Source organism: Thermobia domestica, chromosome 11, assembly GCF_964235325.1.
Source record: "Thermobia domestica chromosome 11, izTheDome1.hap1.1, whole genome shotgun sequence".
NCBI lineage: Eukaryota > Metazoa > Arthropoda > Insecta > Zygentoma > Lepismatidae > Thermobia > Thermobia domestica.
In genome coordinates this window covers 49388136-49414969 of record NC_137464.1, presented here as the reverse complement: position 1 = coordinate 49414969, position 26834 = coordinate 49388136, and the positions used below count along the sequence as shown (strand labels likewise).

At 35.8% G+C, this 26834-nt stretch overlaps 1 protein-coding gene across 1 annotated transcript in view; it reads right to left on the bottom strand.

Annotated features, from left to right (window-relative positions):
• Positions 1-26834, bottom strand: part of side-VI (sidestep VI transmembrane protein) — a 740122-nt gene that overhangs the window by 36011 nt on the left and 677277 nt on the right. The window contains exons 9-10 of the mRNA XM_081732407.1: positions 26582-26712; positions 2458-2617 (exon numbers count right to left, since the gene is read on the bottom strand). Of these exons, the coding sequence (XP_081588533.1) occupies positions 2458-2617; positions 26582-26712 (291 nt within the window). The remainder of the gene's footprint in view (positions 1-2457; positions 2618-26581; positions 26713-26834) is intronic.

The following is a 26834-nucleotide window of genomic DNA, read 5'->3' as shown; positions in this document are numbered from 1 at the left end:
TAATAATTAACTACACATTAAACAGGTGTGAAAACATTTTGCTGTTTAGTACGTCAAACACTATTACGATCAATTATGTTGAATTTGAAATATTGAAACATGAATTAAAGAAACTAAGTAGAGGTAAATGCTTTACACATAGAATCGAATTTTGAAGACTAATGGTGATCGTAAATGTATTTACGTGCGTAATCCATAAATATAATTACGAGATAAAAAATTATAACATATGACAAGTGTATTGAGTTGAACAGGCCTAGTATTCATGAATAGTTTTGCTACCGAGATGTCGGAGTTCTGATCGGATTAGAAGACGATTGAAACTAATTGGAAGATTTTCTGAAGTCATCTTTATTATTATTAAAGAAAGTTTGAACTGCATCAACTAAATTTTGCACGATGATCAAGCATTCAGAATACAAATCAGAAAGATACGAATTCGATTGGTTTGTCTTTAAGCAATAGTGGCCGAAAAGTTGTTCTACTCGTTAAAAGTGATTTTTCAGACTTTTGAACCAAGAAGGACGAAAGTTCCTATGTTGATAGCAGTTAATAACATAGAATACTTTTAGAGTATAATAATTATGAGCAACCGTTCACGAGAAACAGACTTCACGTTAACACTAACTGCCTTCCTGATAAGAACCTGGCACACAAAAATAATCATACATTGACTAAATTCCGTACATTGATAGTAATCGTACCGTAAATGAGCTTAAAACAAACTGATTCCGATCGCGTGATCGATGAAAGAATGTTATCAAAATTTGTTCCAAACATTCGTTTTTTTTTTTCTCTAGGATCACGTGGATCTCAATAAAATCAACACAGATTTTTATTAAAATATTCTGGAACACTGAATAGTGAGACACCCTTTTTGTATTATTATCTTTCAAACTACGAAATTACACTTCAGACTATTTTTAGAGCAAATAAGATATTAGACAACATTGTAGATTCTTGATTAAGTATGGGAACAAAATTACAATAATTTAAGGAAAATAATAATCTTCGATACAATTCCATCTATTAAAAAATTGCATCTTCAGTTAAAAGAATTCAAGCAAGAAAGAAAATTCTTCCTGAAGAATACCCTGTAAACCTTAAGTTCAAATTTGACCTTTCTTGTGAGTGAATGGTAAGCAATATTGTCTTTTATGTGCATTATCAGATTTGATAGGTAATAAGAGTAAATGTGCTTGTATCTTATGCTATAAACTATAGATTCATGCCATTTATAACCTATCTTCTGCAACAAAAGTTAAACTTTTGCTATCAAGCATACATTTGACTAAGCGTTGTAGTCTCGTATTTGTGCAAAGAGATTATTTATATGTTGTTATGTTGTTCAAAAGGGTATAAAAAGTAGTTTCTAAATATATTTTAGTGTTTATTCGACATATATATATATATATATATATATATATATATATATATATATATATATATATATATATATATATATATATATATATATATATATATATATATATATATATATGTGTGTGTGTGTGTGTGTGTGTGTGTGTGTGTGTGTTTATTAGCCTTGTCGTTATTAGTTATTTCCAAGTACCTGCTTAATCTCTGTCTTGTAGATAGGGTTGTTCTAGTCTGGTACTTTCCAATCGTCTAGGTCCATAACAGTTTCTGTCTATTAATCAACAAAAATCAGTCTAGTGTCATGCTCCAAGTTTAGGATGTGAATGTAAGAATAGTAAAATTTTATTCAATATTCTAGGAAGCGCACATCGTCATGTATCAATCATATCACAAAAGCAAAAGTCCTTGTAATATAAATTTGACTTCTTCCTAAGAATGTGGAAGATAACAAACTGAGCAAGAAACATATTTTGGGCCATTATGCATACAAATATATATATGTATGCTTTGTATTTACGTCAATTAATGGAGCTGATGTCTCAAGAATAAGTTTGGTCAAAATCACTCAAAATTTAGACTCCATTCAAATATTCGTAATTTCAAATTTTATTTCCAGTCTTTTACAAGCGATACGCCAGGGTTCACATATGGACATATAGAGCTAATTTTCTCGATATGTTGATATCATAAATGGAATGTTTCATTCTTCAATGCCTTAAAGTTTAGACTTCACGAGCTCCCTCGTACGCACCTTTGGTGTGGGAGACCCAGGATCGATTCCCGGCAGGAGCTAATGTTATTCATAACCCACGTTAAGCTGCAGGTCTATGTGTTATATAGCCTCGCTGCTGAAATGAAGGCTAAAATCAATATCACATTGAATTTTCGCAACCAATTGGAGACTTTTGATTTAAATGGCTGACTTAAATGACTTAAATGGCTAAATATAATGTATATTTCCCCATGTAAAGTACTAACTTCCCCTTCCACAATAGTGTTCTTTTCGTCTTAAGTAAAGAACATTAACTTTGGTGAGTATGATCATTAGTTCCATTAAATAAAAGAATATCTACTTACACATAATGAGCAAAGGAAGCGAATTACTTTCTCCATCACCTTCAGTGTTTGATGCAGTACACGTGTAGTTACCCGCTCTGTTCCTTTTCACCTTCTGCAGAACCAAACTCTGGTTACTCATAATTACACCTTCTTTTGAGTTGTAGTGAACAATATCACCCTGAAAAGAAGAGTTTCAAAAATTTAGTTAACGCACTGCTGTTACTTATTTTACATGGTAGTATCCTTGCGATATAGACTTCTCTGCATTACTATGTAGGAATGCTGGTTGCATAAGCAACGATGTCAGCCTACAGGAATTATTTTTCACTTCTTTTTAATACGGCCAATTACTTATTTCTTCACTTAATTTTAACATGGCCAATTACTCTGTACAAAGTAATTCAGTGAATCTGTTCGTCCTCCAAACAAAACTCTATTCTGTATAAGATGAATGGTTACATACGATCATATTTAGCAGCTAAGCAACTATATAAAGAAGAATATAATTTCCATATCTACCTACAATACTTATGCTAGCATTAGTGTTTCATATAATCAAAACACAGCAAAACATGTCGTATATCTTATACTTCTGTAATCTCGGTTACTTCGTATCTGTTGCGGAGAGATTGTGTTAGTATGCTATTTGGCAGTAAGTGTTAGTGAGAGTGTAACATGCCGACATATTGAGATAGCTTTCCTGTATAGACTATGAGTTTACTTATAAAATATAGCAGAATTTTTGCATGGAAATTTGAAGTTAAATGAGTGTTGGTGTATTCACGCAATCGTAACTATTCAATTCAGAGGTCACTTGAGTAGTGTAGGAGCCCCTGATATGAAGAGTGTTGTAAGAGTAATATGAGATAAACGTATAGAGTGAGCTACTAGGTGTAGTTACCTTATTTATAGTGGCCATAATAGGTCTATAGGATAACATACTCGATCTCTGTGTGGGAGAATGTGGCTTAGTGATAAAGTGCTCATCTATGGTGAAAGCGGTCTCAGACCATGTGAGTTTTTGATGGACGAAATTGTGTTTATGGATTTTGTTGAGGTTAAACCACTTCCTTCTATATTTGCATAAATATATGAGCCGGGTAATATTTTTGCCGTAGAAATTTAAGATTCTGTGGAATGCTACTTTCCCCTTGAATAAAATTTCCTGATAATTCTATTTTATCCTCTAGTAACTACAACGTGTTGTTTTATGAAATCCTGGGTTCGAACCTCGTTGAGAGAGCATAATGGTTTAGGACTCACTTCAAACTGTAAGCCTCATGCTTTACCACATCGCTCCTAACCAAGAATACAATTAGAGCTCCTTCGTGGTTAAGTGGTTAACGTACGCGTCTTTGGTGAGGGAGACCTGGGTTTGATTCACGGCGGGAGCTCATGTGAATCGGATTCCACGTTAATCAGTAGGTGCGGTCTCATATAGCCTCGCTGCTGAAAGGGACTCAAAATCAGCTGAACTCAAAGAATAGAATTATCAATCAACCAGTTCATTATATCTCCTGGGTTTACAATCCATGAAAGACTTAACTTAACTAAAGGGTTTCAGTTGAGCAATATATTGTTGGTCCTTCATCTCTCGTAGTCATTATATATATGAATTTTCCGATCGATCAGTAGATTTCGATCAGTAGAAAATCGTAGCAACATTCACATCGGTAAAATAATAATAATAATAATAATAATAATAATAATAATAATAATAATAATAATAATAATAATAATAATAATAATAATACCATTCTGCTGCGTATAGTTTGGGGAAGGAAACTCACCTAATATTGTAATTCTCAAGTTCTTGTATACAAGAAGTGATATGTACTGTATATAAAGAAAGTTTCCTTAGCTTGAGCGATAAAGTTATACTTTTTTTACCAATGTGACTTCCCTGACAAGTCGCCACTGCAAATAATTTAAAGATAAACTATTTATAATTAAAAATTATGTGTAGTTTCTTTCATTCCAGAAGAAATTATATTTTTGTTGATAGTAAATATCTGTCCAGTGGACAACTTTAAGTTGAAGCTAACTTTACTTAAATATTAATTAAGAAATGAACCAAATGTATCCTAATTAAAATGGCTATCATAAAATATCCTTTTATCAATCTCGGGCTCGCAATAAACATTTTGAGATGAACGAGATGATAGTTATAAAAGCAAGGCTATCTTTCGAAGTGCCTAGTTAAGGAGGAAAAAAAGCTAATACTAGAGCAAAAAAAAGGTTTCATCGTTACAAGAAGACATGCAGTTTGGGAGGCAGCTTCCTAATATAGGCAATAAATTGACGTGTTTCTTTACTTTCCGCTTTTCAAGGCGAATCGTGTCAAATGGATCTATCGTAGTTTGCCTGACCAAGTTTTAGCACGAAGCCAGAAGCAATATCCGGAGCAGCCTGGGCCAGCTTTCAGAGAGACGGCAAGCAGTTGGTTGGAACCATTCACCCCCTTCCACGCACAGTGTTGCAAATTAGACAAAGTTGGACGGTTGCTTGTTGATCAATGCTGCAACACGGTTAATCATACCAGAGCATAATACTGATTCGTCTATTGGGAAACGTATTCATAATATGGAACTCATGAAGGATTTATTTATTTATTTTCTAAACACGGAACACGTACAGGAATTTACAGAGGAATTTGCAGGAATTATGTAACGTAGTTGATAGATTTGGAAGAAGAAACATGGTGTTTGTTTTATGAGTTATTATTACAAATCATACAAATTATTGGACTTACTAGGAGATGAAGTTTTACGTCCCACGTTTATGCCGGCTAGGCTGAAGCAGACGGTGATGATGAGAAATGAATGAAAATGGTGGAATGAAGAAAGTGGGAGGAAATGAGAGAAAGCGAAGAAAGCCCATTCACACGGTGTTTATCCACCGCAAAGCTCACTTGGCGTGAGCTAGGATCGAATCAAGAACCCCATGCACCACAGGTGAACGCTCTACCAATGAGTCACCGCGGCCTCTTTACTTATCAGGAATCAACATTTCAACAAGTATTTAACAAAAAAAAAAAAAACTGAAAAAGACTGTATTTGAGATTAACAAAGTTGGAAGTATAACATGATTTTAAAAATCACTAGACATGGGAATCTACTGTTTCAATTCTACAAATTGATTGATAGCGTTACCCACAATGTTGTTAAGGATGTTATTTTCAACGTTTCATAAAGTGTTGCCATCTGGCGGAAGAGGGATGATTTAGGGGAGCGGAATCTTAAATATATTACTTTGTCTTCTCAGTATTTCAGTAAATGATCATATCTCTCCCTTTCTCTGGTGCCACGTATGTTGTAACACTTGGGTTAGGGGTATGGATTACATACATACTATCATCTAGAAGTTGAGAGACATCATGGGAAGCCATGGAAAGTGATACACAAATGAAGAAGGGGACCGATACCGATTTGTGGAATCAGATGAGTGGGAGAGATATCCAGAGACAACACTGAAGATCAAATGAGACAGAAACACAGCAAATGATAATTGTAAGACATCTTCCTCGTATGAATTTATCTTGTAAATTGTACATCCGTCCCATTTGTAATCTTCAGAAACATTCAGTGTGAGCTGTGGTCACCCTGAAGTTGTATACATATTGCATAGCGTTTTCTCATACTTTGAATGAAATTATCGACCAGTTCTATGGTAATATAACCCATTCCTGTACAAATACCAATTGAAAGACTTCCAGAATCATGATAGGGGATTTCGGATTGCAATCCAACTTTCAAAGTCGTCCCAAACACGTTCAACTGAATTATAATCCAGGAGCGGGGTGGCCATTTCCAAACACAATGTTCTCGTGTTGCAGATATCCCTTCAGTATCTGGTTCCTGTGTGAATAGACATAGTCGTCCATTAAAAGAAATCTAAGTACATGTGCGTCATAGAAGAGTCACTCATATTGTTACAGGATAATTTCTGATAGATCACACCCGTCACAGTATAGGAAGACACACAGCATGATGCCATCCCAGATCATAACCACGAACTGCCACAATTATCTTGTTCTATAACATTGACAGTATAATAATATGTCCCTGATCCTCGCCGGAAGTACAAGTTTTAACGGAACCGGTACTTATTAGTGAAGAGTAGCCCTAACCTATTGTTCTTGGGTCTACTCACAGTGGGCTAGATATCATGTTAGGCAGTCTTAACGATATCATGGTGGAACGTTTTTGACAGGTCAGTTTTTATAGCCGAACATCTCATGTATTTGCCGATATAGTTAGTTGGAAGGTATTGACCCCATAGACTACTGGTATATCTTGAGTTAATACTAATGCAATGCTAACTGGATATCTTTGAGCATTTACTGCTGGATAACAATCCTCCCGCTGGCTTCGCTCCATTTCTTGTCTTCTGGAAGAATACTGTCCAGATGCTTTCTTTGTGCCAACTTTTATACTTCCTATTCATTTGGTGTTTATCTATCTAATGAAACATTTGGTTAACAAGTGGGCGTTGCATGTACTACCCACCAATGATTAATCGCACACCTGGAGGCCACCTGTGATGTTCACGTGGTTACAACTATGTCATTTAAGTAAGGCGTAAAACGATATTTTCTGGCATTTACACAATCACATTTTGCACTATTGTCTCCGAATTTCAAAAAAAAAAAAGAAAAGAAAAGAAAGAAAAAAAGAAAGAAAGAAAGAAAAGAGAAAAAATAAAAATAAAAAATAAAAATAAAATCCGGAGATGAGCGTAGTTTTGCAACGTATCCAGCATAATACAGATGATTACACCTGTTCAGACTAGATATTTTTGTAATATGGAAATGAAAGCTATAGTTTTACGCTCAAAGTTGTGCTCTATAAGCTAAAGGAAACAGTTTATTCATGAAAGTATATAATAATGAAAGAATTGGAGGAATGAAAATGTGGGAGAAAACGGAAGCACCCCAGAAAACTCACAGATACCATGTTACCCCCTCAAATTCGCATAGCCTGAGATCAAATCAGAGACCTCTCGCATCTGGTATCAGAGACCTCAGGCACCACTAAGTCACCGTACCTCATTGTTATTGTTTTGAGTACAGAAGTAATTTTTTATTGATAAAATTATGAATAATCCTTAGTTTTAACATTTCAGAATAACTTTGATCACTTATGTTAACACTATGCTCCTGCTACATTTTGTTCATATGAGCAAACAATAGAAAAATATATTACCCAATTTAACCAAGAACGAAAATAAATTCTGCGATTATTTTATCATATTTTGTCACTCCAATAAGCATATCAGAGAGGACGAAAAAGGGGGAAGGAGGAAACACCTAAATTTTTCCTTCCGGCAAATTACACTCCGTCGATGACACGAGAGAAAGAACTAAAACCGGAAAGTGATTAAGATTTTCCGTGTTGGAAGTCACCAAAAGAAGAGAAAAAGAAGTCTTCGAAAACCCAACCAAGTGAAGCGAAACTCCAAGTGATCGTAGCGTATACGAACGGATACGGGTAAAACGTGTCGAGATTCTGTTTGGGAGTTTGGCAGCAACCTCTGGACAAACGCCAAAACGTGTAGTTTTCCGCTGTCTTCACCCCGCTGCGCGCTTTTCTCTCCTTTTACCGGATGGCGCAGTAGTTACGGTTTTAATGGGAGTCAATTACCAGGGTTAAAATTTACGCCACTGTACTGCCCCTTTTCTCAAATTAAGATCCATCTTAGGGTAACATCCTCTCTTCTGTTTCTCGTTCTGGGAAGAGCTTTCTCAGTAGTCATCAACGTCAAAAGCGGCATCATCCGCCCGTCCTTTATTCCTGTAGCGCAAGAAAGAGGTGGAGAAACTCGTAATGGGGTGACGTTTTAATAAGAGCCTAATCTTGGCATGGATTCCCGAACATTGTAGACAACTGACAACCGTTATGCATATCTTCAATAAAAAAAGGAAAGAAAGGACGAACCAGAAGAATCATCGGTAACAGTTACTTGATAACACGCAAATTCTCTTGTTTGACTTTTTTCATTTCTCTTTTTCTCTCTCTCTTTTATTAGATGTTGGTTTCTTGCCAGTAGAATATGTAATATTAAAAAAAAAATCTTTACCTCTTGCGCAACATCGGCAAAAGAAGAGTTCTTTTCCCTTGGTTTACTTATCTGCCCCATTAGACTTTCATCTGCAGCAACAAATTGCATTCCGTCCCTGTCACAAACACAAAGGAATGCACAGTATAAAAGCGTTTCAGCTGGCTATAAAGATGATCGGATATTAAAAGTGTCACTTCAACTTACTGCTGTCGTTATTCAAAATTTATTTGGATTGTAAAAGTTAATTGGGGGGTTATAATTATAAAAGAAGAGATAACATGAAGATCAGATGTAAATTCTGTGTTCTGCCCTCTTTTGTTATCTATTGCCAACATGACTCAAATTGGGAATTACCATATCTAAAATGATTAATGGTTTGGTATAAATGGTACCGAGTTCGATTATCGTTGAGATTACAGACTCTATTGATTCATTAGATTTTGATGTAAATATTTCTACATAGCTATTTTAATTGTTGAAATATTACTGTCAAATCATTTAATGTAGAGGTATCACTGTGTTCGTAATGATGGGAAGCATAGTAGCTCAGTGATTCCTTACCTCTGGTCCCTGGTTCGATTCCCGCCCAAATGAGATTGTGGTGGACAACAACGTGTTCGTGGTTTTTCTCGTACCATTTTCTCATTTCACCTATTATTCCATAATCATCATCATCATTAATAATCCGTTTCTCTTAGCCTAAAAGACACGTTAAGCTGAAAGAAAGAAAGATGTTCGTAATGATTTTCAGCTTGATCTAGTGAGAATAGCATGATGGTTTACGCGCGTGTCTTTGCTACTCGAGTTCCCTTTTGAGGTCAAACTTTTAAGTACCCATACATTACTATTTTGCAATGGGAGCTTACTGGAGTTCGCCCAGGCTCAGTATTACTATCCTCAATGTGCTTCGTGCTCACTAATCTTGGTAAGACTCAAACTAGGTTAGACTCGCACTAGCTCGAGCTCAGATTGCTTTCCTCAATTAAACTTTGTTAGCTCGATATCGCGCTCATTAAGGATTCTGGCTCGTTATCTTTAACGAGGCTCGCAATCGCTCGTGTACGTTCTTACTAGCCCCATTGGAGCTTGCACTAGATCATACTGTGACTTGAATTCACACGGGCTCTCGCTCATTTGTGGAGATCGAGCTTGATTGATCTCAAATTCTGAACTCACGACATTGGATATCTCTGTTACTCAGTCTCATAAGGCAATTAGAGATCTACTTTAAATCAGACGTAGAAAGTCGAAAATAATGGTTTTATATGAGTAGTGTGCTGATAAGGTATTGCTCATGTAAAATTGATTCCTGATACGTTCTTAGGCAACATGTTATTTATGTGGATTTCGAACCGTGGTGCAATATGAAGTCGGTGTAGTTTATGATACTCTGGGACATCCTACATGATCAAAACACTCAGAACAGGCCGTTCCAGTAGTCTCCAAGAGAGTTGGGTTGGTGAACGTAAGCACAGACGCGTGTTCACACCCAACAAAGATCTACGTGGCCGGGACAGCCTTTCAACACACCATGATGCAATACCATTCAAGTTAATATAATATACTTATTGTAATATTCTTCCTATACTCTTCCTCTTTATCTATGTATGAAGGTAGATTATTTATCTTTTTCCTCTTAATTATCCAATATATTCACTTTTTTCTACTTCTATTGTCTTACTTATATATAAAGAATCAAATAGATTTATCAACGAGAAAGAAATATTTGTAAATGAAATGAAATAATTATAATCCTTAACGACCCACACTTATACTCTTTAGCCTAGCGTGACGAAAAATTAACGAAAGTGAATGTTTGTAGAAGATTATGAGGAATAGCGAAAAGCGAAAGAACTCAAGAACAAACAACCCAGACACGATGCTGTCCGCTACAAACACACATGATCTGCAATTGTACAGACTGCTAGAGATGAGCCTCTTATAATTGAGCCATGTGAGACAAATATTAAAGTAGAACTTGAAATCAAATGTGGTGTATATGTATAATAAAAAATTGAAGTAAAGAAAAATGATATTTTTTCTGGGAAGAAGAGGTTTAATTCTAATGTACCATGGACGTATTATTTTTAGGCTTTAAATCTTATGGGAACATTTTTTCTTAAAATCTCATTTTAAGCAAATGGTCGATGCATAACATGGAAAGATCAATAGAAAACAAACACAGAGACGTGCCTCCTACATTACCCATTGAAATTTGAATTCTATAGACTGCATGAGTAACGGTAAATTCGGATAATGTCAAGAAACGATGGCGCCCTTGGTGCTAATTTCTCTTGACGCCAAGCAGGGGATGAGGAAAGTGTCGTGACTATCATGGTTTTGGCTGCTTTGGAAGCAAAACCAAAGAAGCTAGAAGAATATAATGTATACTATATATTGAGTTACTAATAAATTACGATTGTATATATAAAAAAGATGTATAATTCTTTTCTTTAATCTAATTCAAAGGTATAATATAAGACTTTTCCTCTTGCAATTTATACGTAGTGTTTTACTCCTAAGATGATTTTTACGCTGTTGTCAACTCCGCCCTCTGCGTAGGAACCTCTCACTAGTTCCTCTATTTGATTTCAAGTTTAAGTTATAGGATAATCTCATTCAGGATGGCTATCCTGGAAAAGCTTTTACAATTTTTCGACCAAGTGTCCCCACAAGGAACCGAATCCGTGTTTTCTGAGGGACTCATGTTCCTGTTTCATACAGAGCTACCGCATACTAAGTTCTTAATATTTTAGCTCTCTTCTCATTGCTATACTCTTCGATTTTAGTTCTTGTCTTTTATTTTCCCTTTCTTTTCTTGAATTCCTGTTTCGAATGTAGTCTCCCTCACGGCTAACAATTTTGTATGTAAATTAAAAAAATAAAGCGTGGTAATCTGTTTACCAAGAAGTAATGTAAATCATTTTATTTAAAACTGGAGAACAAAGTGCACGTTTCATAGGTAGTATATTACCATGAACATATCCAGTAATCAAATTTCCTACCAAATTTAAACGACAAACAATAATATGTTTAAATAAATAGGAAACTATTTCAAGCTATACTTTTTCACCAAAGTAAGTTCTTATGCGCATCACATGTTCATAAACACTAGATTGGCACTATTCATAGAACAACGTATTTTCTTCATTGTTATTGTTTGTATAGAATCTCCTCTGTACGCACGAACATATGCAGGAGAACTTGCTGGCAGAGTTGGACAAATATTCGACCACGATCTACTGGTCGGTCCCTGCTGAGTATTGCGTACATCGCTAAACATTTTACAGAAAACTGATATCATCTGAAAAGTAATATTAGCTATACACAAATCGCTTTGTTGTTGTTGTTTTTATATTATTGAGTGTCAATTGAAGCGAAATGTGTTCAAAGAAAAGGCCTACAACATACGAAATGAAATGAAATCTTTAAGTTTAACGTCCCACGGTTATGTCGGTTAGGCTAAAGCAGACGGTGATAATGAGAAATGAGTGAAAATGGTGGAATGAAGAAAGTGGGAGGAAACGGGAGAACCCCGAGAAAACCCATGAGCACGGTGTTTGTCCACCACAAAGTCCACACGGCGCGAGCTGGGATCAACCCAGGGACCCCAAGCACCGGAAGTGAACGCCCTACAACACTGAGCCCTACAACATACGATTTACACAAAGAATGTGAACATTATTTTTTATTTATGGCCTCACTTCTGATCTACTAGCTGGTACGTTCGCATTTGGTACATGGTTTCGGGTTGGATTTCCGGCGAGAAACTGATTAAAGTTTGAACGTAATATGATACTTCACATTACACTTTAAACTGTAGGTTTATGCGTCAATAGCCTAGGTGTTCAGAAGAAACACTAAACATCAACACACACTACTTGTTCTTTGTTATATCAAGGGATAAATGTGTGTATTTGTTGTGCAATGCTTTATTGCATTGACAAAGAAATTTAATTTGGCAAAGCAGAATGAATATATGGTCTTTAGCCTCTAAGATACGATATAGAAGGAATGTATGATGCAGTATACATGACTACAACTGATCCTAAAACTGGTACTTTTGGGGAAAACTGCTAGTAGTGAGAAGAAACTGAAAACCTTCAGATTTTTGTGTTGTTTGTTATTATGAAAACATCGTTCAGAATAATTCTTCAAGTAAATTGCTTCAAAAATGCTTTGAAATTACAGGTTGCCTTAGACCTGACTGGCAGTATAAAAATTCTCTTGGAAGCTTGACATCCAAGAAAGGTCTAAGCAGTGGCATAACTAATATAAGGTAACTGGCAACGAAAGTTGAGATCGGTCTAGAATTTCAGATGAAATTTACAACTGCCAATGGAAAGCCAAGAAACACTTTTTATGAGTATGATGATCAACTAGATGAAACAGGATCAGGAAAGTCTTCTTCCAAAGCTAACTTTTTTATGTGACTTTATACTCAGCCATCAATTCGATATCAAAAAATGTAAATAAATGCAAAATTTCAGTGATTATTTAAGGTTTCTGCCTTCAAAAGTGGGAAAGAAGTGAAAGTTTAGAAAATGTTCCATCAATTTCCAATTGCTTTTGACACATGAAAACAGATAAGACATTGACAGAGATGAGCTGATGAGAGAACTTGCTTTTGTCGCCAATGTTGCACCATAAGAGCTGCCCAGAAAAGACGCTGCCTTACATAACCTCAACATCGTGAATTGCTACCTTTCCGAATTATTTTTGTTGCTTTAAGAATTTACCAAATTCCAGTGTCAGCTGCTAGCAGGGGATTTTCTTTCAAGCTAACACTACTAAAAATCTACGTCTGGTCTTTCGTTTCATAACAACGTCTAAACGAACTAGTAACGTTGCCAATAGGAAGTGATGGATTCAACACCATATTTAGAAAAAAGTATTAAGAGATTTTGCCAAGCACAAGGAAAGACATAACATTTTGACGTTCTGTGTTTTAGCAGAAACTTCTCAGAAAGTTTGTACCTGCTTTCAAATATGATCTTTACCATTGAATTGACTATTGTCATTTTATATATTTTTTCCTTTCTTTAAGTTCATTAATGTGTATTCGAATAAGCACAGCTGTATTTACTTGTTTTTACAAGTACCATATAATGAATTTTAAAAAGACGTTATAAGTAGTACTTCAGAGAAGTTTTAGCCACCTACAGATACTTTACGGGAGAAGGATGGAAAAGATATAGATTCTCTTCTCCCAGAATTTTCCCTCGAGCCGGCCTTGGCTCACTGGCAACCATGAATTACCATGACGCAACCATTTCGTTTACTATTTTGGTGTTTGTTACAGCTAGTGGTTTAATAGTGAAAGGCCAGTGTTCTCGTAAAATAGTAAGACATGTTACTTTTGTAAATCACTAATATCCTAACTGTATACAGGGTGTTTCAAAACAACACCGACAACGTTTGGGAGGAGATTCCTGACACCAACACAATACAAAAAGTATAGACCAACCTAGGTGTACAAATGCTTCCTTTTGGAGTTATAGGTTGCCGAAAACATGAAAAAAAATGAACTTTAAAGATCCATAGCTCCAAAACTATGAGACCTACCGTAGTCGGGTCAAGACTCCGCTTAAGAACTAGTATATGCCCTATCCAAATATTCATATTTTAGAATCCTAAAGTACTCACGCAACAATTTTTCTAGAGGTAGTTGGTGAATACTTCAAATTATATGTCTGTAACCAAACTCCCTTTATAAAAATTGTTACGTGAGTACTTGAAGATTCTGAAACACGGACTTTTGGACAGTACATTTTGCAAATTGATATGACGTATAATTTGTGTATGTTCGAATGTGTAGCCAACATTGAATTTAGGCATATCATCAAGATTCCCCATAAGTGGGGGGTAAGTGGGGAGTGGAGGGTTGACAATCTCGATAAATGGAGAAGGATTCGACGGTCTTCCAAAGGAGATGTGATATTTTTTTTATTAATATTCCATAGCTTTTCTATTAAAGATTAAATTAAACACAATTTAAATATATGGCTTAGCAATCTTTTAAACACCTTTGGTGAGAGGAAGGAAATTTAGTCAATTGGTAATTCAAAAATTTAGCGACTTTTGTATTGTTACTTGACTATTTTCAAGCCCACAAAAATTATTACAAATATTAAAATATACATTTGGGCAATCCCTTCATGACATTTCTGAAACAAGATGAAGTGTACATGAAATGAAGTTGTTTTGACTTAAACGTCCTGTTCAGCAACAGACTATATAAGACCTAGTTCTACAGCTTAATATGGAATCCGAAGCACATGAGTTTCCACCGGCAATCGAGCCACCTAGGAGTATGAACCAAATGGGATGTAGTGTTATGTTCATTACCATATTTCATGCTTTAGGGCGCATAAATTCTATTCTATAGTACGTTATCTCTATCGAAAGCCCTGCTGCGGGATATTAAAAACGAGTTAGAAATAGCAGAAGGATTATATGATACAAAGTTTGAGCTTCGTAAGTTGACGTATATACTTGTTTTACAGGTGATATTTGGTTACTTTTACTACTGCCTGACCTACTATATATATATCTTAAATACATAGGGCAAAGATAGTTGTGATAAAGCATTCACCTCCGGCGCTTTGTGCCTCTGGTTAGATTCTAGCTTGCACAAAGTAGGCTTTGTGGTGGACAAACACCGTGTGCGTGAGTTTCTTGGGATTATTCTGTTTCTTCTCACTTTCTTTCTTCGTTACCGGTACACTATGTTTCAGTCATTCTCATCATCACCATATCCTTCAGCTTATACAGCATAAACGAGGGACGTAAAACTGAAACATTTAATTTCAATTTCCTTAAGTATATAAAATCCAGTTCTTTAGACGCGTAACATAACGAAAAACAAAACATTATGTAATAGGAGGTGATACTAAGAACTTCGTAAAGAAAGAAAATGCAATTATATCAATTTACTAAATGATGTTTTGTGTTTATTTGTTTGGAGCTTAATGTTCTCTTTCAGCAGTGAGTCTAATTAGATCTCTCTCGTCCCAAAGGCGAGAACATTTACCACTTATTGCAGGGGATCAAAAACAGAGGTGCCTGTCAACCCTTCTTTTCATTCCAGGTGTGTATAAATCTTCACGATAATGAGATCTGATAAGATCGAAATGCTAATACTGTGGCAAAATCGTGGCAAACAACACCAAAATCGAGTCGAGGCAAACAACAAGTCACCAGGAAAGTTGCCAAAAGTGTATATTTTCAATTTTTAGTAGGTCTTAAGGGAGAATGAGGAAATTCCCTATGTTATTTAAATGGGGATACGGACAAAATCTCGCGGCCGAAGCATCGCCGCCTAAAATCTCGCCGGCCAAAACCTCGCGTGGCCAAAACCTCGCCGCCCAAAATCTCGTTTGGCCAAAATCTCGCCGCCCAAAACCTCGCGGTACAAAATCTCGCCGGGACAAAACCTCGCGTGGCCAAAACCTCGCCGCCCAAAACCTCGCGCGACAAAATCTCGCCGGGCCAAAACCTCGCCACCCAAAACATCGCCGCCCAAAATCTCGCCGGGCCGAAACTTCGCCACCCAAAACATCGCGTGGCCAAAACCTCGCCGCCAAAACCTCGTGGGTCCTGAGATCAAGCCAACTCAAAAATTATCCAAACTTCAACACTCCCTTACGAGGAGCTTTTTGCAACATACCTTCTTATGATACAAGGAGAAGATTTGTACCAAAACGTAAAGGTTCTATGCTTAGTAGTTTTTTAGATCTGGAGAACGGCAAAATTCATTCAAGGCCTTCCATTCCATTCCTCCTTAGGGCATGCATTTCGCAAAATATTGTCTTACCTGGAGCTTGTGCCCTTGTGGAGCAAGAAGATTTATACAAAATGTCAAGTTTCAAAATCTAATAAGTTTTGTAAATCTGGCGATAGAACATTCTACATTGAAGAAATCGTCGTGAAGAGGTTTTATCCTGACGACATTTCTTCCCAGGCGACACTACACTAATTTAGACCAGGCGAGATTCTGTGTCGCGAGATCATTACAACGAGGTTTTGGTCAGGAGAGATTTTGGGTATGGCAATATTTTGGGGTGCGAGGTTTTGGGCGTCGAGTTTTTGGCCAGGCGGGGCTTTGGCCTGGCGAGATTTTGTCCCGCGAGGTTTTGGGCGGCGAGGTTTTGGCCAGGCGAGGTTTCGACCCGGCGAGATTTTGGCCCGCGAGGTTTTGGGAGGCGAGGTTTTAGCCACGCGAGGTTTTAGTCCGCAAGGTTGTCGCAGCGAGGTTCTGGCCGCGAGGTTTTGTACCCAAACCATTTAAATGGACCTTTTTTGGACCTATAATCTCATATTTTAGGTACCGGTATTTGGAATTGGAATAAAAACTTAAAATTCGGTATCCTTATATGGTTTCTATAGGATTGTTTCACAAAATCATTAAATATAAAAATTCCCAACTTTAGAGTGGTTTTATGGTGAATTGAAAAATCTTTCATGTGTTGTTTATAAGTGTCATCTTCTACACTCCAAAATGTTTAAGCACTTCCCGTAGAGTTGCAATGAAGAAATTTGGCATGATTTTATCCTTTCTGGAGTAACCCATAGGAAAATTGCCCAAAAATGAATATTTTTAGGTTTTAGGGGATGCAAAGGGGAAATGAAAAATCTCCATGTTATTTAAATGGGCGTTATCTTGGGATACAAAATCTTATCTTTTTTGTAGTTGAAATACGAAAAAAATTTGAAATTCGGTAGAATTGTGGGTTTAAGAAATTTCAGGCCGTAGGCCGAGCAAACGCTGGATTCTTAGGGCGGCTCCCTCAGCTAGTTAAAAGTTAGTCAAATGATATGAAATTACAATTTTGTCGAAACATTTCTCGTAAATTTACTGTAAATATGAAAAAGAAAACATCTAATTTCTAAACTAAAGTCAGAAAAATGAATATCAACTTCTGATCTCAAGGACAAAATGGTTTTAAGTAAGAAGTTTTTATTTTCAAAAAGTCTTTTTGTTATAGTTCTATTATCACTTCTTCAGTTTCCTCATCCTCGTAGATATGTTTCTTTTTCTATTTACACTCAAAGATTCCGTCTTATTTCATGCTTTTCTCAATTTCATATTCTTTTTCTAGTATTGCTTATAAGTATCTTTCATATTTTGTTACTTTGTATATTACATCAAATTAAAACAAAAACTTATCTAAAGCCAATATAGTAAAGCTAGTTTAATGATATATGTTCCTGAAAAACATCAGTAGAGAAAAATAATATTTTCTACATCCCTACTATTTTCATTAAGAAGAGAATAGACTTCAAACTGCTTTATTTACGCTCTTTCGGGGTGTTAGTTACTCCCCTTTAACGTTCTTTGCAATGATGACTTTCAGGTTACCAACAAAGATAATTTGAAGTCAGTAACTTTGACTTCTAAGTTATTTAATACTTGTTTTTCTACGTGTGTAGAAAGGAGCATTCGCATGAAGTCATCTGAACAAAGGTAACAATATACTAAGCTAATTTTTATTAACTATTCGTTGTTTTAAGGCCTTAGATAGTGGCCTCTTCTTTCGTACATTTTTTATACGTTCTCAAGTCATAATAGGGTGCAATATCTTTCCAGATTGAAGAACGACCGCTATAATTCCTTTTATTGACTAATCTTTTCTTTCCCAGTCGTCGTCTACCTTTCTTTCTTTCTTTCTTTTTTCTCTATCACCTCATTTCTTTTTCTGTCTCTTCGCGTTTGCCTGCCTCGGTTTGTTCTTTCTTCCACATCACGTTTATAGCCTCCACAGCTTACACCTAACAGGGAAATGGACAAACCATAACGACCACTGATTATTTCTCATAAAATCGCTGAGGAGAAATCTTTTGGTCTGTGGATGTGTGAGAAAGGATTTAGTTCTTCGACGAGAGAGGCGAAAAAAGAATACCAAATATCCGGCACTTATAGCTGACTCGACATCATAAGATTCATAGCATTTTATCTTCTTTATTTTGTTACCTACCATATTGGCTTCTGGTTATTGCGGTTGCGGCATTGGTTTACTAGCCTTCGCTACTAGTTGTCGCTATCGTAAAAAAGAGAATTCTATTTTTATGGTAGTTTCTCACCTAGTTTATCCATGCCTGTGTCAAATCTTATATTCTTTTGGTCGTACGAAGAAATGAGAAAGAAAGTGGTCAGCGATTTGATGCAATAGCACAGGTACTTGGCTTATATTTCGAAAGCTTATGCAAGTATATACATATATTTGTTTGGAAGGTTTGATGTTTCAAAGGCTGCCTCTTAAACATGGGTTTGGTCACCAAGTTTGTTAGGCGAAAGCTATTCTGCAATAGGTACAAACAGTGCTTTAGCATTATGACCTTATCATAATATTCTTAAATATTTTGTTGTTAGTGTTATTACTGGTTGCAATTAACTTTTTCTTATACTTGCGTCACTTTTATGCTTTTCAGACAATTTATTTGTATTTGAAATCTATATGAGAATGGAAAAATATACATGCATTTGAAGAGGAACAAAAAAATCAATCTTATGAATTAAATTTATAGGAGGATGTAGAACATGATGTTATTTTTTCGATGTTTTCTGATTTTTCGCTTCGGTAATTGGCTACACTGAGATCTATATCCAGGCGGAAAGTTGCTATTTGCCTTTAGAGTAAAAAGTATTAATTGAGGGTAGTTACTTCTTGATATATGAAATATGTAGTTCAGATTTGTAAGGTGGCAGATCCTAATAAGTATACATACCAAATTTGTCTGACATTTTGCAAGGTGGCAAACACTGATATGTTGACATATCATTGTTTGCAATTTTTTATCAACAACATTCTATTTCTTCACGGAGGGATTAACTGAACATTCTGTGGTTATTGGTATCTCTAACATTACTAGATATTACTGAATCTTTTGTTTGAATGTATTGGATTGCAAATTTTAATTCAGTATTTGTATTAAATTCTGCGTTCAGACTTCAGATTGCGTTTTTACGATGAGCTGAAAGTATTTTAAATTTATTTAAAAAGCTTTTAAGGAACAACGGTGACAAAATAGTCCCTGCTGGCCTAGTAGCTGGCGCGTATATCTTTGGTCTATCTGGTCCTTGCTTCAGTTCTCGAATAGGAGAGTCTTTGGAATTTAAACTATCCTCGATCTTTATGTATATTCGTGTCCGATAGCTCTAAAGAGTTCAAAATGAGTATAGTAAGAGTCACATAACTTTTTTTTATTATATGTGGTAGAACGCTCACCTACGTATGACTCGTGGGGTCCCTGGTTTGATCCCAGCATCCGCCAAGTGTGCTATGTGGTGAACAAACACTGCATTCATGAGTTTTTCAGGGTTCTCCAGTTTTATCCTGCTTTTGTCATTCCAGCATTATCATCTGTCTCAACATCATCTCCTTTAGCCTCGAGGAACAATGATGGGACGATAAAAATAAAATTGCTCTCCTGTGCATATCAACTTTTGCTTCCGGGTATAGATATGTATATATTTATAGGGGAGCAAATTACAAAATTAATTAAAGCAGTTCACTAGCGAAAACGATGTTATTTAACAATATATATATATATACTATTAAGTAGGGAATTTTTAATTAAGCCATTATCAATTATTTACAGCATATACATCTCACTAATGGTGACCAACTATCGAAGTGTAAAATCAGGAAATGGTCAAAGAAGGAAAAATCATGTTTTAGCATTTTCGTATAGATTTAATTCTCAAGGATGTAATGTGCTTTCCTATATACGTTTACCCATTATATTCTGTCATCCTCGTATAAGAATAACGCAAGATGTCATTTCGATTACAAAAAAGGCAAACCATTTTATATCCCAGAATACGATTACTATATGAGCTGTTCAGATGCCAAACCGATAAACACCATCAAACGACATTTCTCAGTAGAGAGCATTTTAGTAACTTAGATACAATGCATTTCAATGAGAGTTATCAGAACGTTTCCTCATTCTACTGGCAAATTGTTAAACTATGGAGTTAATCAATTTTGCATATGAAAGGAATGCATCTTTTCCAAGCCAAAAATGTGTAGAACTAAAAAAAAAAAAAAAAAAAAAAGGAATTAATCGGTTCGGCTTCTGAATGCCTCGTATGTAAGTCACAGATTAAGCTTTTTAATGTCATACCCACAGGTTATTGCCAACCACCTAGACTTCTTGTCAGCTCTGACTTTTTACCATGGAAGTTCAATACCTTTCAGTAGAAACAGCTTTACAATTGTCTCTCAAAGCTGGATTAACATAGAAAATGTTCCCCCATTGGGAATGAAATCAGAAATAGGTGCGATAATTACTAGGTTACATAGAAGTACATATACTAAGGCAATATTAAATATGAACCAGGAGAAGAATATTGTGGAATTAACCTTCTGGAGTTTTTTTACACGATAGAATGACAGTAAATCTCTATAATAAACTTTTTTAATTTTAGACAATATTTCTCCATATCCAAAATTATTGTTTTCACGAGATATTGGTCAGCAACTACTAAATAAAATAAAGAAACAATGCCTTTTATTTTTTTTAAAAAAACCTTGTGTACGAAACTACCGCTATGTATTATTTTCCCTTGGCGTGAAATATAGTGATTCTCATTTTAAAGCATCTTTATTTGCACACGTCTTCCATGTGATAAATTTCTTGGATGGGGAAATTATTTACTCGCTGTGCAGGCACCCTCTAACACATCAATCTCCAGGCTAAACCAGATGAGAAAACGAGAAGAGAGGAGAGTCAGAAGATGAAGAAAAATAAAAGACTAACAAAAAGAGCAGATAGCAATAGACTTACCAGTCGATTTTTTTTTCAACCCTCCTGACTAGAATATTCAACCCTTTGCACTTTTCTTCCACCCTCATTTACTCGCAAGTTTTATTTTCTTTTTCCTTCTTCATAATCATTATTCTTTCTTCCCAGTGTACATCCATTTCACAGTTTTCGTCTATTTATTTCGAAAACATTAACAGGGGGAGTAGGTAGATACGGGGAATGGCTGTTTGCCATTACTAAACAAGGTGAGACTTGGATGGTTACTTAAGCACGAAAGCTGATCATTATGTACAGGGGATATATACGTGTAACTTTCTTTCGCATATATATTTATTCTTCTTAAACACGATACATCGGTGTTATTTTTCTTGTATAAAACACCGAGAAGGGTAGAAAAGACTGGAAATACTGTCCATCTTTAAATATTCTTAATATTTATAGGTGCGTGATATAGGAGGAGGAGGAAGATGCCCAAGGGAAACAGAAAAGAAAAGAAGTCAAAAAAAGGGGAGAAGATTGTTGCGTATGCATTTCACTTAATAGCTAACACTTGGAACACAACAAGAGAATATAAATGAGAGTGACTATGTGATTTCGTACTTCGTGAACCACCCGACCAATCTCGATTAAATTTTCAAGATAGATGAGGTTCGGGCCTGGGATGGCTTTAATCATTTCACTTCAGCGGTGCAATTTAGGGGAGAGGGTAGGGGAGATAAAAATATAAAAATGATTGAAAATGACAGATATTAGTGTCAAATCCATAGTTTATGAGGTCGCCGAGATGAACAGTGACACTTCCGATACCGTTTAAAACCAAATTCAGTCCCGCAACTTGGGGGAGGGGAGTGGGATGTACATTAAAATGATCGAAAATGGCCGACACCAGAGAACGCTTCTGTAATAGTAAAAAGTGACTGACTAACGGATTTTTTTTTCTTATTTTAACCCATCAAAGCAAGTAATTAACACTAGTGTGTGTATTAAAAGAATTTCAATTTAGGCTCTAAACATTAATTTATCAAAAAATACACTATATTCCTGCTCATGTGTATAGTACCGCCTTGGAACAACCTTGAATTCCCCCTGAGACTTTCAGTTGCTCGTTCAGATAAATGTATGTTCATAAAAGTAAGCAATCTAAATGCTTTTATCCTAGATTTTGTTGCAAGTCGAAAAGAAACAAGTTCCGATTTGGTTATAAGTTGGAATATGCAATCCAATTTAAAATTTTAGTATTTCCAGCAATATTTTTTAAAATGAAAATGCGACAGAACTTTCTCTCATTCTTTTAAAATTGAACGTCTCTACTATCATGAAGGATCCTGTCCTTGTTATCTATACAACGATTCCTTGCATTAATAAGGGATTTAGTCAGTTCTTGTTTCCAGAAGGCCAAATGTTTTCCCGGAAACAGTATTTAATTTACTGTGACAATCTGGCAGGTATGATATTTTGTTATTCCTTTTATGAAAGTTTCAGCAGGCAGCAATGTTTCACAGTTACTTGATGTAATTACATATTAATTTTGTAAATAATTACGAAATTCTAAAAACTGTAAAAATCACGCTAAACAGTGCTGATTAGTCAGTACATTTGTTTTTACTTAGCGTATTAAGGAATAAAAATAGCATTTCTGTAGTAAGGAACTATGAATGCAAGGTGAACTCAAGTTAACTTCCTCAATGTTTATCTGATTCCCTCGTTTCAGTGTTTTTGACAGGGATGGTCACGAAGTTCCGGTTCCGGCAGCGGAACCAGTTCTTTGATATCTTAGGAACCGGTTCCAGGCCCAGATCGAAAATCCTGTTCCGGAACCGGATCTTGGAACCGGTTCTAGACATGGATTCGAATACCCGGTTGCAGACCTGCATCCGATTATTCGGTTCCAGCTGGATCCGAAAAGCCGGTTCTGGAACTGGATCCGTTCAGAGCTGAAAACCAGTTCCATCAGAAACAAGTTTCGAACATCCCCAGTTTTTGCTACGGGCCTGTTCTTGCCAGTCAAATCTTTTAGTATTCCGGTCGTCAAAATGGTTTTGTTTCTTCTTACATTTACTGTTATCACTAAAACAGAATTATGATTACACGCTATCGGAGGGCCAGCCCCCCTTTCACAGAACACTGTTTTCCCCTAGTATAAGACTATTGGCTGAAACTGTAGTCGTCCTAAGATGTAAGGGACCATGTTCCCCTAGCAAACATCTAATTACGCCAATAGTAAAGAATTCAATTTTGTGTAGCGTTCTCTCAACTGTATCGTACAGATCTCTGTATTCATGTGTCCAACGGTTTGATTTCCTGGAGAGACTTGGGTTTGATTTCCGGGAAAGCTCATGTGATTTTCATTCCAAGTTAAGCTGTAGGTCCACGTCTTATATAGCCTTGCTACTGAAAGAGACGTTAAACTCAAAATCAAATCAAATAGCTAAAAACATATAGAATTCCTCACAAAGACGGAGGGCTTCAACACTTTTTTTGAACGTTATTGAACTTTCAAACCAAAGCAAGAAGACTCATATCAGTAACAAATACACGCATTAAGAAACTCTACTTTATGTCTACCTGTCAACGAAGGTTCTTTCGTTTTCGCCAAGGACGAAATTCATGCTAATATCAACCATTTAACGTTATTTGCGGTGCTTACAACGTAGAGAAATGGTATTTAAAATTATGTTTCTTTTTTATCAGCTTCTGTAAATGCATGCAACAAGACAAATTTCACTTTTCTTTGTATATCTCATTTCTTTCGTGAGTAATCTCTGCAACAGTAAATCTCTTCTGTAGTCTACACGTGCGCGTTATGCTATGCTGTCAGTCTCCGCCAACAGGCAATCAAAGACATTCAACAACAGATCTTTGATAAATTTCGCCGCTGGCATGTTTTTTTATGTGAATTCATATCATATGGGACGTTCGTAATGCAACACACTACATTTCATAATCTTGTGTATTTATTTATATACCCTGGAGCACGAGTTAGAAATCAAATTTTGTGTAACTAGCGAGAGAATATGTTTTCGTGTGACTTAAACTAGAAATATAAACCGCAGAGCAAAGCAACGTTTATTTCAAAATACTGGTAATAAATGTGTAACAGTTTCGCCAACTAACTGAACATATTGGCTTTATTAGATACTGATGAAGCCAATAAGTTTAGTTGATGTCTGATGAAACCAATATGTTCAGTTAGTTGGCGAAACTGTTACACATTTATTATTTTCAAATAAACGTTGCTTTGCTCAGAGATTTGTATTTCTACTTTAAGTTATTTTAGATATTGGTTTCATCAAACATTGTATGTTCAGTTAGTTGGCGAAACTGTTACACATTTATTATTTTCAAATAAACGTTGCTTTGCTCAGCGATTTGTATTTCTAGTTTAAGTTATTTTAGATGTTGGTTTCATCAAACATTGTATGTTCAGTTAGTTGGCGAAACTGTTACACATCTATGATTTATAGCCGAATTACTTTGTGAAAGGTCGTGAGAAGTCTATAGAATGAGAGCTAAAAGTAGATAAATGAGTTTCGTTTAACAATTTGAAACTAAGGTACGCTTCTAAACTATGCGAATTGAAAACTCAAACTGGAAGTAGTACGTCTATAAATACTCGAAAGGAGGAACCTGTTCTTCGGACGCTGAATCAATATCAAAAGGCATTACTAGCTATCTCTTACAGTATTTGTTCTAAGAAAATAAGTATTGAAACCAGAAGTACCAGTAAATTTTAACCATTTCCGGCTTTGGTAGCAGAGATGGAGTAGGTCAGTGGATACTGGATCAAGTGAGTCAGGTGGTTCAAGATTTCTGAGTAGGTCGGGTCGTGGATCAATATGACGTGACCCACTGCGACCCATCACTCACTGTGATCCACTCTGACCCACTCTGAGCAACTGATCAGCTCTGACTCATGCTGACCTACTGACCCACCATGATCCATTACGACCCACCGACCCACTCTACTTAGTTCATTATATACACCATCTGAATAATGGTGAATTTGTCTACGTTTTAATTTCAAGGCATCCATTTTTCTCCTTTTTTCATTTGTTTCTGTTTACTTATTTGAGATGAGAATATCTAAGTGAAAAAAAGAAATTCAGGCAGTTTTGGATGTTGATATTTGTAATTTTAATAGTAGCAATAGGACTTACTACTTGGCTTTCGAGACACAGTCAAAATTTAAATTTTCTCCTTCATTTACGTTGGTCTACTTTACCTTGATTTGAGACTTTCAAATTTTATCTTATTTTCCACAAAAAAGTATCAGCAATTCAACAAGGAAATAATTATATACAAAAAAAATAAATACTTTACTACTTTATATAGTAAAAGTCAGATCCACTGGTATTGTAACAGAGCGGTGCTTGAGCGATTGATTGTAGAAATTCAAACTCCGACTAGTGATAATTTCCCAGCCTTGTTTTATTACAAGTGTAAACTCTTTAGTCAGCGGAGAGGAAGACGTGGATCATGGATCAGAGTTGAGGACAATGACTTTTGGTAGGTGGTAGGTCATTGTGGGTCATGGGTTAAATTTTCACTAACCCATATATCTGTTTGGAGTGTTGCAGGTGGTGGTGATACGTTCATTGAAAACACTGGATCGATTGCAAAAAATCACTTCTCGCTATCTATTACCGCTTTTTTCTATAGAGAATAATGTTGAAACCGGGAACCGTTATTTCTATTACTTCCGGCTTAAATAGAACGTTAAAAGAGGAAGCGGAACTTCCACCTTTCCCCTTAAAAGCGATCTTTTAGATTATGGAGAGTTTGTTCATTTTTTTTTTAAATGAGATGTTTATATACCTAGTATCACCTCTCTAAAATAAGGAGCTTGAGACATACTCTATTCTCGGTATATATTTTTAAACACCTCTGATATAAATATCAGATCTTATATTCTGTACCTTCTGATCTGAAAAATTGATATTTGGATAGGGTATATACTAGTTTTTACGTGAAGCCTTGACCCGACTACGGTAGATTCCATAGTATTGGAGGTACAGACCTCATTTTTTCATGGCATCGGCAGCGTATAACTCCGAAATGACAGATTTCTGCATCCAGGTTGATTATACTTTTGTCTTATCTTAGTGTCAGGAATCACCTCCGAAACATTGTCGGTGTTGTTTTGAAACGCCCTGTGTGTATATATAGAAGTTAATAATAGTAGTTAAAATAGACTTAATGTTTTGAAATAGAAAAATTACGATATTTTGTATACTCTATGCAATAGATCTGCTGTTGTACTTGTTTCTTAATTAAATTACTGCTAAAATAGAGAGGAAAAAACTTTACTTACGTTATGTTTCCAAACAATTTTATACACCTTCGGATTTGCCCTAATTACGCATTCAAAATAAACATCATCACCTTCTTCTACATCTTCTGGGTTTACTCGCCTACCATACGTTAGCGTCAAGTTTGGAATAACTAAAAAAAAAATAAAGAAAGAAAGAAAGAACTGGATTAGTAATACAGAGCGTTTATCTCATGTATTTGAGTAAGAACAAAAATGAATTTACCCATTTGAACATACAACTTTTATTACTGTA